This window comes from Rhipicephalus microplus, chromosome 5 (assembly GCF_043290135.1).
Source record: "Rhipicephalus microplus isolate Deutch F79 chromosome 5, USDA_Rmic, whole genome shotgun sequence".
Classification (NCBI taxonomy): domain Eukaryota; kingdom Metazoa; phylum Arthropoda; class Arachnida; order Ixodida; family Ixodidae; genus Rhipicephalus; species Rhipicephalus microplus.
In genome coordinates this window covers 63,303,621-63,320,868 of record NC_134704.1, presented here as the reverse complement: position 1 = coordinate 63,320,868, position 17,248 = coordinate 63,303,621, and the positions used below count along the sequence as shown (strand labels likewise).

Here is a 17,248-nt window from a genome sequence, read left to right as displayed (position 1 = left end):
AGGTGACGTGGTCGACGGGGAGGGCAGGGGGGGGGGTGGCATCGGTGTGAGAAGGGTGGGCCGTGTGGAGGATTCGAGTGTCCGGCTTTGCTCACGTCGGTGTACGGTGTCCAAATGTCCTCTCGGCACCGAAACAGGACACTAGCTGGTCTTTCTTTCTTTCTTTCTTTCTTTCTTTCTTTCTTTCTTTCTTTCTTTCTTTCTTTCTTTCTTTCTTTCTTTCTTTCTTTCTTTCTTTCTTTCTTTCTGAATTTTTGACAATTGTTCTTGTTTCGCTGTTAATACATTAATACATTCCTATAAAAACAAGGATATTAACTACGCGAAAACACGCTTATTCGTGCGATTGAATTGGCAAAAGAAACTTTTTCTAAAAGAGATAGTTTTTTGTTCTTTTGCCTCCATTTAAATGGGACCGCCACGGCGAGGATCCAACCCACATCTTTGGCGTCAGCAGCCGAGCAAAGAATAGGTCAAGAACCTCAGGTGGTCGAAATTTCCGGACCCTTCCACTATGGCGTCTCTCATATACATATGGTGGTTTTGAGACTTTAAACCCCTCATATCAATCATCGATCAACCTACGGTAACTTGCACGAAGCTACATTTGAAATGAAAAAAAAAAGCTCGTCGTCCATCAGTTCGTAGCACTGACATACAAAGGAGCTCCATATGAATTTCAAAAGGAAGATGCCTGGATTCGAAGCGGAGACCTTCATCCACCACCTTGCAGGTTTCAGCAGCCAAAGAAAATTCCTATGTGTCCTTTGCCAAAGAAAATTCCTATGTGCGTAAAAACTGCGATTCTTGTGCACCGCTTTTTGACGATTCATTCTCTCAGATGATCTGATTCGAAAGGTCGATGCAGTAATTAAGTAATGAAGGATGTGTGTCAGCGAGAGAGATAGACAGAGAGAGAGAGAAGGATGATGGAGAGGAAGGGGGTTATAATAATTGTTTGTGGTTTACGTCCAGAAACCGTCTGACTTCATCGAAATGCGCCAGGATCGGATCCCTCTACATTCGAGAGGAAGGGTTTGTTGAGGCGTCTTAAGTGTCATAGTCAAAGTCGAAGCCAGCCTATTCTGCAATCTAGATGCAGTGGTGTTAGCTTGCACATGGGTTAGCTTACTGATCTTTACGAAGGCTTACGCCACGAAATGTGAAATGAAAATCGAGCGAGAAAAGAAGGAATGAAGAAGGAAGCCGCTTGCCAACAAATGGCAAAGAGAAAAATCATAAAGGGTTATGAATGCTCATAATAAAAAAAAAGAAAGAAACAGAGAAGAAAACGAAGAAAAAGAGAGACGGAAAGAAACAAGAAAGAAAGGAAGCGTCAGGTTAATTCGGGCCCTGCAAAAGCGCACGCCGGCAAACGCCGGACGTCGGTAGGAGTTGGTTTCCGCCCCTTTTGGGAGAGCCTTCGCTTGAAACGAGCTGCGCGCTTCGCGCGGATGTAGAGGTAGCATGATTTACAACAGAGAGGACGGCTGCGGATTCGCACAAGGCCAGGGGCGAATCTGCTACTGCTGTGGCAGTGCGTCGTTCTGGGTGCGAGCTGCTCGAGTGTGGGCGATTGCGCAGACTGCTAGCAGACATCCTAAGGTGAGAGAGAGAGAGAGACGGCACGCAGCTTTTTTTTTTTTTAGGGGCGAAGCTCCTTAGGGCGTGGGCTGTGCGTCCCCTGTAGCCTGTATGTAGCCACCTCTAGTTTAGTTCTTGCAGTGTTCACTAGATGGTGGTACCGTCCCCTGTATGTAGCCACCTCTAGTTTAGTTCTTGCAGTGTTCACTAGATGGCGGTACCGTCTCCTGTATGTAGCCACCTCTCGTTTAGTTCTTGTAGTGTTTACTAGATGGTGGTACTTGTAGCTGATGATGAAAAGATGCAGGATGTTATAAACTAAAAAGCGGTACTTGTAGTTGATGAAAGACGGGAGATCTTATAAAATAGGAATGATGTCACATATGGCGCGTGTCATTGGTTGAAGGCAATCGTTCGATTTAGTGCGGCGACGTACGCTAGGGGGAGCGTTGTAATAAAATCCGTTCGCTGTTGGCGCGCGCTTGGAGTCGCCGGATGGATAAGGCTGCACAGCGGAGAGAGCGCAAGGCGGCAGCAGTGCGCGCTCGCAGACAGAATCCCGATGTGCGAGCGCGCGAGGCAAGGGACATCGCAAGCCATCCATCGTCTAAGAACAAATAAAAGTTGATTTGTGTATATACACACACAGCGTTTCTCACGTCTTTACATGATGATCGACTGGGCGAATTACACGGAAGATTCACAGTTTACCGATGAATCCCTCCGGAGCTTCGCCCATTCATCATCATTCACCCCGTGAATATGCCGCAATTTTTTGTCACCGAAACGACCAAGTCTTTTCCGAGTTTATCGAAAACGGTCACTTTCTTGCATATGCGAAGCGAACGTCATTACGCTGTATCAGTAGCCGGTGCCTGGCATTTCCTGAAGAATTGTAACCCTATCGAAACGTACCTGCTTCGCCACCAGAACCAGTTCTTGTACACGACATCTACATACAGAAGAAGGTCCCTTACCTATAAAGTGAACTGGCACCACGTGTGTGTGCCTAAACGCCTGGTGTCTTGTTTCATTCCTAGTCGTTAGCGCTTCACACGTATTAACATCGGTGGTTGCGAGTATAACAACGGTACACGATAAACAATACATTACAGCTTGATTGATGGCGGAAACATTCGCTTAAAAGTTTGACGTCAAAACTGTTGGTCTTCTTACTTTTTGTTTTTAGTCTCGTTAGAAGTGGCGTTGCCATGGTAATTACACGCTCAGCACCGTTTAGTATACCAACTCTGGTCGTAATTAACGTTCTTCCACGCTTGGAAACCGGTCACCCCGACACTCACTCTGGGCAGCACCGATATAAGCGCACTTCCGCTGCATTTAAGAAAAGCACACTCAGTTCCGCTCTCGCGCCGTTGCGCTTGCAGTCTCCGTGTTTCGGGCGAGACTCGGTGGCAGCGATTCCGCGCGCCTCTCAGAGACGCACCGATGCCATTGTCTACCGAGGTGTGTCGCTCCGACTTGGCGTCTCCTACAGAGTTATATAGTTTCGCTTGTCTTGCAAACGCCGCGACCACGCTTCTGTGGAAAAGCTGCCTCACGGGCCACTTTTTTTTTTTCCTCGATGCCGCAGTGGCAGCAAACTTGGAGTACATTAGCCATCGACAGTCAAGTTTACCGCCGCTCTTCGACACGCTAGACATGCCTATCGGAGATGTGGTACATACGTAACCTGCAAAAACTAAGTGTGACTTCACCACGTCGCTCTGGCTGCCTGCCAGAACTAGGCGCAAGCGCTACTCTGCTCCGTAATGGTATCATGTACAGTAACTCCAACATCTCATCCATCGCGAGAGCTGCAGTGGGCGAGCTGTACTGGAAGCTCCACCTCGGTGGAGGTGCAACCAACGACAGTCTTCGAACAAAAAGAAAGTCAAGGAACTCCAAAGTTAGAATAAACAACAACAACAACAAAAAAACGTGGTTCGCCATAGCGCGGAGCTGGCCGATCGGCAAAAGCGAGCTTTGGAGGGCGTTCGTTGTCGGCGTCCTCAACTGGCGTGGCCGGGCCCCGCTTGACGGCGACCGTACGGCAGCACGGCCGTCGGGATCGGCGAGCGTTGTGTACGCGCGGGACAAATTATAGAGTGTCGGACCGGGCGCGTCCGTCCGTCCCCTCCTCCCGAAAGCTCGACGCCCTGACGAACGACGGCTGCCGCTGCTCTAGAATTAAGGGATTTCTGTTCGCCCAGCCGAGTCGAGCCTGGCCTAGCTGGCCCTCCGCGCCGGTTGTGGGAGGAGGCACCGACGACGCCGAAAAGACCCGTCGCGCCCCGCCGTCGCGAGCTGGCGGGCGGCACCGCCTAACTCTACACTCCGCGACGACTTTTTATCTGTTCCTGCAGCAGCCACCCCTAAAATATCTTTCTTTTTTTTTTTTGGCTTGACACCCTCCTCCCCCTTGTACGATTCCTTACTACTCACTTGATCTCCTCTCTGATTTTCTTTTCATCTTTCTTCCTCTTTCCCGTTTGTATAAGGTAGCAAACCAGACGCTACAGTTCTAGTTGACCTCTCTTGTCTTTCTCCGATTTTATCATCTCTCTCATTCTCTCGTGGGCATTTTCGTTTTCACTATACTATACATATCTACTCTGTGTAACTCGTTCCGTCGTTTCGTTTCTTGTCTTTTTTTGCCTTGTTCTTTGATTATAGTTTGCATATTCATCTCACCTATGCGCCATGCGTGTGCCCACAAAACGGGAATTGCGCTACAACAGGGAAAAGCGGAGAGAGAGAGAGAGAGAGAGAGAGAGAGAGAGAGAGAGAGACCCCCATCAACGCTAATTGTGGTCCGAGGCGAAGTAAAAGAGCTGGGTCGGTCTTCCGCGCGCCCTTTTCCTTCTCGTATTCCAAAAAAGGCGTCTGAATGCGTTCTGAGCACCCACGTGCGTGTCAATATCAAGCATGCAGGCGGAATGAGCGGCAGGTTGTAGCCGAATAAAGGTGACATAGAGATACACGCCCCAGTACAAGCGCAGAAGAATGGTTCTTGAATGCCCATCTCTCCTTCGCACCGTGTACGTGTGGACCATGCGGAAAAACAACGCCGCCTCGTCCCCGTGTCAGGTTGTCTTCGACTCGGTAATTTCTAGCAGTCGGCGTGACACGCGGTGTTTTAGAGGTGGCGCGATAGCTGGCTTCAAGCTGGTTGTGACCTCTGTCTGTTTGTTCTTGTTCGCTTGGACTTCGTGGACATGCAGACCAGATGTCACGGGCGATCGAGGAATTTTGGCTTCTTGGCATAGCCGGCCCGAAGTGGCTGTTGGGAAATGTCTCGAATGACGGTACAGAGACTTATACAGCGTGCGTGGCGTACGAGGGGCGTATACCTGTAGCTGATCTGTGCGGCGCGTTACAATGACCGCTGCGGGAAAGACTGAGAAGGTCAGTGACCGACGTTTAACGACTGCGTATGTGAGCAGAGTCCATACCGATGTTCGGAGGGAGTGGAAGGATGTACGCATAGACGTGCGCGCCAGCTTGTTTCAAAATCGCAACCCATGTAGTCTTTACACGCGTTTCTTGAGACTGATTCTCGGCAGAACTGCTAGCACCATAGACCTTCATTGCTAGCTTGGACTTAGAGAGTGGCTTCTTGCTCCAAAACGAGTGAGTGCATACACATGAGGACTCTTGCACCGTGGGTTTGTGTGCCGCTTGTCTCATACAAACTTATTTCACTGCGACGGTACTTAACGGTGTTGGTAACCTTGGTTTGAGAAAACCATTGACTGGCACCACCGTTGGCTACATAGGTTTATGTGCTGGTTGGCGGAGCAGTCCTTTGTGCAGCATTGCCTGTTGCAACGCAGAAAGCTGCTACTTAAATATCCCCCTACAGCAAAAACACGTCATCGAGCTCATTATTTAGTTAATAAAACGAATACTAAACTACAAGCGCTCGGCTGTCCGCTTGCATTCGAAAATGACAATTGTTTTTCCGGTATTTCTATCTCATTTTATTATCTCTCTCTCTTTTCAAACAGATATGCTTGAATAGCTTTCACTAGCACTCCTTCTCATACTGCGTTTCTTACATCAGGAGCAATGCTGTGGAAGCTATTCAAGAAGTTAGGTCAGCAAAAATGTGCAAGTCCGCGAGTACTTCGTGTAGATTTCCTTATTGTAACAGTGGCCTCCGCAACTGACTGTGGCTGCGCGTACCGGAACTAATCACGGAGGCTACGATACCCGAATAGAGACGCTAAGCGGTCGAGAACAACCTCTTGACAAGTGTGTAAATGACGGGGTTCATTTATTCTGAGGCACAAGGCATCTTCATTCTTTACTCGGTGTGAAAACGAAGCAGAAGATGTTGATTGATTGATTGATATGCGAGGTCTAACGTTCCAAACCCACCATATGATTATAAAAGGCGCCGTAGTGGAGGGCTTCGAAAATTTCGACCATCTGGCGTTCTTGAACGTGGACCCCCATCTGAGCACACGTGTCTAAAGCGTTTGCCCATCCATCGAAAATTCAGCCGCCGCTGCTGGCATTCGATCCCGCGACCTTCGGGTCAGCAGAAGGTGCGATTACTGGTGGTGAAATAATTGGACAATTCATTGGTGCGAATGCATCAACTGCAAGAAGTCTCGCTATAGGTTCCGCAGAGTGGACTGTGCGGTGTACGAAAACCACGAGGGTCTACAGTATACTTTCAACACCGATTAATGCTCATATGATTCTAGCGAAAAATGGTTGATAATACATTTATTATTCGAGCAAAATTTTCGTGCGCACACCATAGGCCTCGACAAGGACACAATGTTTGCGTTAAAGAAAGGGAATTGTTGCATACAAGAACGGTGGAAAGGGGAGGAGAAGAGCCGGACCGATGAGATCGGCCGAGAGGTGACCGCATGACATTGCTTTTTTTACCATGAGGCGCGAAGCGAAACCAGAATTATATGCCTTGTCTGAAGCCTGCCACGTAGAACAACGAATATACTATGCTGTATTCGCTCACACATTATCAACACTGTGAAGTCCTGGCCGTCCATGCAATTAACTTAAGAAAAGCTAGTTATTATTGCAACTCGAGCGCAAATAGGAATAGATAGTCACCGATTATACTCGGAGACCGCAGTAATCTTCCCCCTGAAATTGTTGCTATTAATGACAACCATCTTTTTCGTGATACCGTTGCTAACATTGTATACGCAGGACCTATTTAATGTATTTTTGTTTGTACGCTGACTTTTGCTTATATTCGTACTAACGCTGTATTTTTCCCTCCCCACCATGTACCATGTGTTATTCAATGTAATTCACTCCCCTCTGTAATGCCATTTGGCCCTGAGGGTATTATAAATAAATAAATAAATAAATAAATAAATAAATAAATAAATAAATCTCCCCAAATATAGTCATGTGCCTTGACATCCCTGCAAGAGTCTCTATAACTAATTTGACTTGTCCAGCATATATATTATAAGTTCTTATTTGTGTTGTGTCTTCCCCTGAACTTCTGCCTTGCGAGGATGTTGGCAGTTTGAACGTTTTAACTGCGCATTAAGATAGCCTACTTTCCCGTATATGCGCAACTTATAAAAAACAAGGCGAAACCACAGTTTTTTTTTTACCTCCCTTCATGGCAACGGGTAAAATTACGGCAATTATTATGACGAAAATTAAATTTCATTAAATATATGGTGATCGCGATCTAAATTCGCCTTTTGCATTTTTTTGCTGTGATGCCCCTATTGCTTTTGGAAGGGACCGGACAGCAGGTTTGGCCAGAACACCGTTCCCCGATATCGAGAGATTTTTCGTGACTTTTCGCTCAAGTGAATGACGCATGTACCGTGGCAACGTGAAGGAGTTGGATTGATGTCTCGCTCAACGGTTGTGATACGATGACGACGATGAGAGAGATGCTGGTGACCTTGACTGACGCGCTCTGATGGTGCAGGACTACGCGGAGACGACGATGAACGAGCTTCTGGGCTGGTACGGCTACGAGAAGGTGGTCGACCGGCGCGACACTCAGGGCCTGAACCTGGGCCACTTCGCGGCCTCCAGCTCGGAGGACTGCAGCGGCCAGGACTCGGCGGGCGAGCAGCGGCCTCGCCACCACAAGCAGCGCCGGTCGGCGCGCCTCACGCCCCTGCACCACCAGAGGCTCGGCACGGCCGTCGCCTCCTCGGCGGCGTCCAGCGACGAGGCCCTGGTCATCGCGGCGCCGCAGCTCGGAGAGCCCGGCACCAGCCCCAGGGACGACGGTCAGTGCGCTTTCGAAGCACATATATACCCCGCGTGACCATTGTAATGTCTCGTACGTCCAGGGGCAGACAGGCCAGGGTTCTATATAGCGGAGAAAGCAAAAGCGTTTATTGCCCGAGCTTACGGGCTAGTGGTTACATCGCGAATGGGCAGAGAGTGATTTGAGAGTTAAGATGTAAGCACTAGTGGCCACATGACCACTAACGACAGATTGGTTATCAGGTGTGCTATGGCGAACACCACAACCGTAATCAAAAATGGATGACACAAGCAGGCGAGGTCGACAGTATGACGGAAGCCCGTCTGGCCGGGATGGAGCACATTAAAAGGAGTTTGGAGACACCGACCAACGATAATAAAAAAAAAAAACAAATGTATTAACGTTTCGGCTCTCCTATGTACGCCTTGTTCGCAATGTGAACATGCCTCTCGTATATATAGGTCGCGGAAGCAATGTTCATGGAAGCCATGTTCACACTGTGAACATGGCTCCCATGAACGTTTGTGAACTCGCCTTGATTCCCGTGAATGTGAATATGGCTCCCGTATTGTTCCCAGCAGCCATGCCGACAATGTGAATATGGTTCCTGTGAGCATGGCTGGGAACATGGCCATGAACATGACCCATTGTGAACATGGCCCCTGAGCCGAAATGTTTCGTTTTTTTTGTAATTGTGTTTATCGGGCGGTACTCAGTGACAATGCGCAATGGCGACAGTGAAGGCGGAGCACGGACTCCCAGCAAGAGTGGTGTTCCGAAAAGAGCCGAAGAGGGTGAACCAGCTTTTTAAAAATTATCTCGGTGTGGTGTCCGGAACCCTTCTTTAAGAAGGGGAGGAGGACGAGCAATCTTGTTCGTTCACTCATCAAAACTAAGCTCAGCACAGTGAAATATCCAGGCAGTCCCTTTATAGGATGCCGCATAGCTATATGATGTAATGTAACCTACCGTTCTATGTCAGGGCATATGACAAACACGATTAAATCCAACGAAAGTTTAAAAGTCGGTAGCACATCTCTGGGCGGTAATTATGATCGACTCTCCGAATATCGGTAAATTTGCACCAGATGATTTAGAGGCACATTATATGTTACATTCCATGAAAGAAAGTGAAGTTTCTTGTTTTTGTTTTTGTTTGGGGGGTGGGCTGATTTTATCGGTTAAGTAGAATGAACACGCAATATAATATTCAATTATTCCGCAGGCATAACACTATAAGTTAGTAACATAAAAAGGTAATTACATTGAAAGTTACACTTACGTCAAAATAATAAAATCATAAGCTCATGATACATATTCGATTAGTTCTTTGTTTGTACTCGCTGAGATAAAAAATATTACTCTTGACGTTTATCTTAGAATACGGCACGTCGATCGAGCCGTCCAGCATCGTATAGTGTTTTAACCAAAGTGCTAGGATGCATTCGTGCGCAGCACACGAATGTTTAGGAGAGCTACAGTGATTATAAAGAAGGTTCAATATTCTATTCGCTATGTAACTCACTCTGTCTCGACGACTTGTCCATAGAACTGAAAAAAAAAAGAAAAATAAATTTTGTCCGTATGAGCAGATGTTCGCCTCAAGGATATTAAATAACAGCGCGATGATATCGTGACAAGAAAACAAGACAACTACAGAACACTTACCCTCGTATTCTAGAACGTCCCTTCACTCAACGCTCCACCTTCACTTGAGAAAGCCGATGGGAGCGCCGTCTCACGACAAGTCACTGCACATCAGCGATAATCTGCTGCGATTCTTGAGTAGCGCAGCGCCATTTTCAGCTGAGCGGCGGCGCAGTGCTCAACTCTAAGTGAATGCTGAAAGTCGAGTAGCGTTTGTGAATACAGGGGTTAGACCAACACGATAGCGCACCTTGACGCTGTTTCGTTATTAGAGCACATCTCTTTTCCTGCTTTGAGCGTCGTCACCGTTGTTATTCGACGTAAAAGTCCCCGATAAAGAGAATGAGGATGAAAGAGGACGAACGCGCAGTCAATATCACGAGCCACTGGCCTCAGACCACGCTTTATGCCGTCACGTGCGCTGGCCCCACGGTTGGAGCTCGTATACGCATGCATGCAGGGCTGCCAGCTGCACTGCGGCTGGCTTTGCTTGTCGTGACGTAGCTGTGGGAATCTTGCTTAATTCACAACGCCTTGAATGCGCAGAGTGGTATGTTCGAGCGCTGCCAGTTTCTGTGGCAATAGACGGTTTCAAAATCACAAGCGCTGTACCCCCCCCCCCCAAAAAAAAAACAAAAAAACCTGCCGGTCACCTCATTACCAGTACCTAACGTCGAAACTGAAAGCACGTTTCAATTTCTTTTCAAGCGTAAGGAACTATCTCTTTCGTGTTTCACATAAAAGAGACGTGCGTAAAGTACAAGGGAAAACAAGAACAACAAGAGAGAAGGCAGGGAGGTTAACCAGCAGTAGGCACATGCCCGGTTTGCTATCCCACGCTGGGGGAATGGGAAGGGGGAGTATAGAGATGAGAGCTACCTTACGCTGGGGGAACGGGAAGGGGGAGTATAAGAGAGAGAAAGGAAAGAGAAGAGAAATAGACAAAAAAGGATTGTCAATAGGCTGACGCGTATGTAGCGGTGGCACTACACAAAAGTTAAAAGTGTTCACATAGGCCTGTAGTCCTCAAAACGCTCAAGATGGCTCTGACTGCCTTTTGAGCCGACAAAAGAAGAGGACGGTGCTCCAGTAGCATCTGCATAGAGAGTGGCCGATCGTCCAATCGTCGCAATGCGTCAGAAAGCTTCTGTCTTTCAGAGGCAAATTCTAAGGCAATGGCATAGCAGATGGTCGATGTCTTCTTCGGTGCCGCAGACGTCGCATTCCGCATTGTTGGTCAATCCAATGAGGGTTGTATATGCTTTTCTGAAGACACCAAAAGCGACAAAGAAGCTAAGCTTCACGTTGACGAAGTACGGATGGAGGTTGAAGTTGTAGTCGAGGTTTTATTTGGTAGAGTCTCGTATGTCTTATTCTTAGGGTCTTCCACTCCAGCAAACAGGGACTACGGGCCAGGGAATGTTTTATAATTTTTTGTAGCTCGAAAGAACATTTTTAAAAGTATATTTTGCCAAAGAACGGAGGGAAACCGTAGAAAATCAGCAGGTTATTATCTAAAGCTCTTGTGATCCCCCAATGCTATTAAAGCACATCGGTAAACAAAAGCGGAAGTCAACAAGGGGTTGTGTTTGTAAACCTTGAACGAAGGTTATACATTGCTGCAGCTGTGGTAGCCGTTTACTTCTAACACAGTAGGTGTGGTCCTGACCCGAAGCTATGCTCGTAATTCTCTTTAAGTAGTATTATAATCGTCGACGAATCTTCAGTTACCGTCTTATTCACTGTTCAATAACTATGCTATCGCGCTAACTCGCCCAGCTGACCCATTACACTTGCAGTGCAAGCTCGGTTTGGCGGAGAACGCGCTGAAGAACGCTTCATTTAGGTGTTGTGCATTGCAAGTGGTGCTCAGAAAAAGCATTTTTTCCGCGCTCCAATCCCAGAAGACAACGGTCGCCATGCCACGCCATCACGCGTCGCCGCAGCGGCCGAATTTCGGCTCTCAGTTCGTAATTGCGAAGATAAAGGTCGTGCCAAAAACCTTCTCTTTCTATCTATATTTATTTTAACCTTCATTGTATTTGTTTTGTTCGTTGGCCACCTCCAATGGATTGCTGACCATCAAGATTGCTTTGTTTCGATCAGGATCGGGAGTGAAGTTTTTCCTGACCGTGTGTGAGAATATGTGATGTGAATACTTGCAAAATGGCCCAAATTTCACGATACCTTTATCTTCGTTGGTGGTCTTTGCAATCGCCTGAGATGCCTCCGCTTGCAAATGTTAACCGAGAACTGAGTGCTGTGTCCACGTCGTATATTTTAGTGTTTTGTCCCCTCTTGTGCCTATAGAAATCAACACTAATAGGACACGTTCTGGAGTGCAGGAAGTGGGGACTTGTGAGAAAAATTGGGATACTGACAGCGCTGAACTTGGTTGAGTACCCCTGCTCTGAAAGAGCAAACGCAGAGCGGGTGGAAGGATGATCATGATGGCGTTGATGACGTTGATGAGGAGTAAGAGAAATGGCGCCACGCTTAATCGCAAGTGGTCGTACTTTTAGCGAGTTCAACGTATCTGCATAGAAGCACGGCCACAGGTCCATGTAAGAGTTCTCTATGGAAACAGTCCGCTACGAATGCAGGGTAGCCGCGTGCGCTTCATACATGTGTACAAGTTGCGCACTCTTACATTTCGTGAGATATTTAGAGCACGTATACACTATACGGCAGCCGGGTTCGTCAAACCGTGTAGCTCAATCTGGGCAGCTGCCGGCCGAAACCTAGCCGTTACTCGCCGTAGCGTTCCGCTCATCTCCTCTCTTCTCGGAGGCCGAGATATCCGCGCAGCCCGTAACGTATAATCGGGAGTGAAGAATAATGGCTGCTCATACGCGCTCGCTTGGGCGCCTCTATGCACTCGTGAGAATCTACACCCACCTCGTTCTCATTTTAATTTTCTTTTATTTTTTTATCCTTACTATCTCTTTTTTTTCTTCGCGTTTCTCTTTTCTCGCCAGATTATCCCCCAAAACAACGCCCCTCATACACGAGCGAACGAAGCGACAAGAAATAAAGCAGCAGAAGCTAACGAGGAACAAAAGAGTGTAGATAGGAAAGAAGCGCCTGCTTTGGAGTCCCTATCTTTGAAAGGGGGCGGGGTAGGAGACGGGCTGGGAGGGGTTCGTCGGGACATCGCCCGGCGTGTCTGAGCGGTACGTGTCCAACGCCACCATCGCACCGGCGAGAGATCGGTCGGCCGAAGCGAAACAATATAAAACGCGAAGGGGCCGAATTAACGAGGAACCTGACCACGAAGTATACCGACGGCGGCGAGCAGATACGCCGAAACAAGAAAGACAAAACAAAAAAGAAACTGAAAACAAGTGAGAACACATAACCAAGACTGTATAGTATACGTGTAGCCCTGCGAAAGGGAACTGCGGTGTGCCCTGTTGAGAGGCTCGCGGGGGTGAATTGCGGAGTGACGCCCTTCGACGACGGTGCGGTGAGACACGCCCACGGTGGTGTCGGGTGTGTGCGAGGAAAACTCGCGGTGTTTTTCGGCCACCCCGGGGTTCTTTTCTCGGCGTGGTTCGGTGTTGTGTAAGTTTTCCGCGTCGTCGTACGCCGAGAGCGAAGAAGAAGCGACGCATCCCACAACAGAGGTCGCGGTATATCGGATGGAAGGCCGGCGGCCAAATTGCACGAAGCGACAAAGCTGCGCGTCCCGTCTCGCGTACATTTTTTTTCTCTATCAAGTCGGCGACGGAGACTGCCACTCTGCTTGGACGGTCACCGCCAATGCTGTAAGGAAAGCAGTAATTAAGAACCCGCCTGCCTGTGGAAGGAGTTGCGAAGGGCGTACCTTGATTCGTTCGTTCCTTCATCGCGTGGAACATTCATACTTGAATGAGTACTGACAACTTGAAATATTTTCGGATTGGTGCTCTAAATAAAAACACCGGCGTTGAAATCCGTAAAGAAAGTATTATGGTGCCTGGGAACGCATCGATTATACGTTTAATACCACCACATTTAAAGGAAACACTTTCAGGTTCGATGTCGAGGGGACGACTTCTCAGTCATGTGTACGCATGGTGTGACGTCACGCAGAGACAGAAAGTGGTGACTTACTAGCGGGAGATCTCTCACCTGCTCGTGGTGCACGTAAACAACGGCGAGTGAATTTTCGTCCAGCGACTACGTCACTGATTTCTGTGATTACAGCTGCATACAGGGCGTAGAGTCAACACCCTCTCGAAGAAGGTGTTGGTAGAGTTCGCAGACTCAGTGGAACTGTGTTAACTCTTCGGGATAATGTGCATTGCGGTGGCGCTGGTTTGAAGGGGCTCAGTGACGAAAAGACTATTTATTTACTTCATTATTTATTTTATACTGTCAACCCCGTGCTTTTGGTCATTACAGAGAGGTTGTCGCATGATACATATGTTTCAAACATTAAAACCAAAGTAAAACATTTCAACCGTATTCTCCGACTTCGGTGTGGGGAAAGCGTTGACACTAAATACCAAGGAAACGAAAAAAGAAATTTCCCTTTCGCGGTGCCGCAAAAATCGTGTCACTATTACTTTAAATTAGGTTCCGAAGATGTATTACGCCTTCGTGACTCCATTTACGTTGAGTAATAACTGACCGATTAGTAGAACAAACCGATAGTCTTACTTTAATCTTTTTTTTTTTAATTTTGGAGCCTGCATATCTCGTGCGTGAGATTCGCGAGATGTCACGAGATTCGAGATGTGTCTTCCAGCATTGAAGGCATTGTGGCTCAGCTAAACGTTTTCGTAATACGACATATTAAAATCTTCACTCTTTTACAGTATAGATCACAGAAACTGTCGAACCATGTGATGTTAACTTTATACATGCCATTGCATACGTCATCAAAATCTGTGACGTCATGGTGTGCGTTGCAGGTATACCTTTCGGCGACGTCTACCATCGCTTTTCTAATCTGTGCCCTCTGTGGCGTTAGCAGCGTTATTTCCCAGTATGAGAGAGAGTGAGAATATATGTGTGTGTGTGTGTGTGTGTGTGTGTGTGTGTGTGTGTGTGTGTGTGTGTGTCTACATGTGTGTGCGTGCGTGCGTGCATGCGTGCGTGTGCATGCGTGTGTGCGTGAATGCTGCTCATTTGCTCTGGAGACGTGCTTCGCTACACTCTAAGAAAATCGAGTATTTGTGGAGTGTTTCTACTGCACAACAATAATCGCCATCTTCTCCGAGAACTTTGCTCGCGTTATCACCATGGTTTCGGTAGATCGCGGTTGCGAACGGCGCCCACGTTATCAGTGTGACATGGCATTCTCGATATGAATGTGGCCAGCGCCGGGTTTTCAAGAAAAAAAAAACGTTAGCAAGTAAGACGACGATTATAGTTGTGCAGCAGAAACGCTCCCAAAATACACCATTATATCTCAGTGTTATACAGCTAAACACCTTTTTTTAGCATCTCACTTAACCGATTGGGTGATTGAAGTTGCAGCGGCTCTACCGGCCACCAATTAATGCTCTATGCAATGAACTCGAAGTTGATTGACAGTGTTCGAAGTAAACAATAACAAATCTGAGAGACCCTCGAACAAAAACACGTTATTCAGAAATTTCGGTACACCGGGAGCGTGAAGTCAGCAGTGATGACTTCGCAACGGCAACTCATATCCCAATCGTCACGCGTTGTTATCAGATTTGAGTGCACGTTGAAGAACCCCAGGTGGTCGAAATTTCCGGAGCCCTCCACTACGGCGTCTCTCACAATCATATGGTGGTTTTGGGACGTTAAACACCACATACCAATCAATCAATCAATCAATCAATCAATCAAGAACTCGAGGTGGTCGAAATTTCCGGAGCCCTCCACTACGGCGTCTCTCACAATCATATGGTGGTTTGAGGACGTTAAACACCACATATCAATCAATCAATCATTCAATCAATCAATCAATCAATCAAGAACTCGAGGTGGTCGAAATTTCCGGAGCCCTCCACTACGGCGTCTCTCACAATCATATGGTGGTTTTGGGACGTTAAACCCCACATATCAACCAACCAACCAATCAATCAATCAATCAATCAATCGCGTTTTTATCAGAAGTACATTTACAGCACCGAACTTTCGTTTCGATATATGCGTTAGTGATCGGTAAGCTTTTCCGGAAACACCTGCCAGCAACCTCATTTTCACCAGCTCGAGTGTACCCCGAATTGGGCCACGTGGTGTTAAACGCAAAACTGCACATGGACAAAAGTAGGAAGAAGGAAGGAATGTGGGGTAAGGGGTGCACAGGGAGGAGTCATTCAATGTGCGCCCACATCTTTGCCCGAGTGTTCGGTTTCTATTGCTTGGTGGTAAGTTCAGCGCTGACCAGAAATAAACGAACAGACAAACAAACAAACAAATAAGTAAGTAAATAAAGAAAAAGAAAGCAAGAAGGAAATAAAGAAAGAAAAAAGAAAGAATGAAGGAAAGAAAGAAAGAGAGAGAGCGAGAGAGAAAGAAAGATTAGAAAGAAAGAAAGAAAGAAAGAAAGAAAGAAAGAAAGAAAGAAAGAAAGAAAGAAAGAAAGGAAAGTGAACCATGCCAGCTCCACTACGCACACCTTCTCTTCAGGGTGTGAGCAGCTGCGTATTGGGAGAGAGAGAGATAGCATTGAGTGAATAGGGTTGGAAACCTCCGCGTGGCCGTTCGCTACGCGCACCGTGCCTCTGCCCACAAAGGAGCGCATATAGTTAATCACCGCCAAGAGGGTGGGGGGGGGGGGGGGGAGCAGAGAATAAGCGCGTCGTGCAGGACTGCTCATTGATTAAACGCTAAACGCGATGCAACGCCCACTCACCCCAGCCGCGCGCAGCGTGACGTAGCGGCACCGGTCCGCAACACACTCGCACTTCGGAATACCGCCGAAACGTTTCCGTCACCCCTCCAACCGCCGCTCTTGCACATTTCTGTGCGATTTGTGTTCCACTGCGTTCTTTTGCCTCTAGGGATGAAAGTCTCCCTTCGAACGTTCGCGTGGAATTTTATTTTATTTTTTTTATTTTTGTTTCGCTCGGTGCACGCAAGCTGCCACTCGCGAATGTAAGTAAATTCTCTGAAAGGGGCTCGTTCCGTAATTTTCCCGGCACAGTTACAACGACAGAATTCAATCAAAGAGAGAGAGCAGGCTGGTCACGGTGCTGTCCGGTGATCGATGACCCGCGGAGTGCCGTCTGGGAGAGTGGGCGTGTCGTGACGATGTACTAGGAAACGTAGCCGCACGCTTCAGGAGTTTAGTACAAGTGGTGTAGCGGTACACATTTGATATAATGGAGCCGCGCTTTTCTTAAGGCGATGTCATGAAACTGTTCTACGTGTTAACGAGGTTATCACTGTGTGGATGATTCGGGTTAAAAAGAAGTAGTATAGAGCATACGGACAGCGAAACCAAATGCCTCCCCAGTCACTCCACGTGATCACTGAGGCTGAAAGCCTCAGAGTACGTCGTTGTGACTTCTCTGCATAGGAGTTCGCTTCGTAACTGCGATGCCTTGAGTACACAACATATTGTAAGACTATATTATTCACCAACGAGACCCCAGGTAGGCGTGCGTATTTGCAGCATCTTGGATTTCAAGGTGGGTGGAAATGTTAACCGGTAAGCGGTTGATATAACGTCAATAGAGCATCACGATGGTCGATATGAGCTAGTGAGGTAGATTTGGAATATTGGTCAACACACACACACACACACACACACACACACACACACACACACACACACACACACACACACACACACACACACACACACACATGCACGCATACACA

At 47.5% G+C, this 17,248-nt stretch overlaps 1 protein-coding gene and 1 pseudogene across 1 annotated transcript in view; both read left to right on the top strand.

Annotated features, from left to right (window-relative positions):
* Positions 1-17,248, top strand: part of Sobp (Sine oculis-binding protein) — a 140,850-nt gene that overhangs the window by 52,132 nt on the left and 71,470 nt on the right. The window contains exon 2 of the mRNA XM_037425386.2: positions 7,523-7,832. Coding sequence (XP_037281283.2) covers positions 7,523-7,832 — 310 coding nt within the window. The remainder of the gene's footprint in view (positions 1-7,522; positions 7,833-17,248) is intronic.
* LOC142817171 (uncharacterized) overlaps positions 8,319-17,248 on the top strand; it is a 13,232-nt pseudogene continuing 4,302 nt past the window's right edge.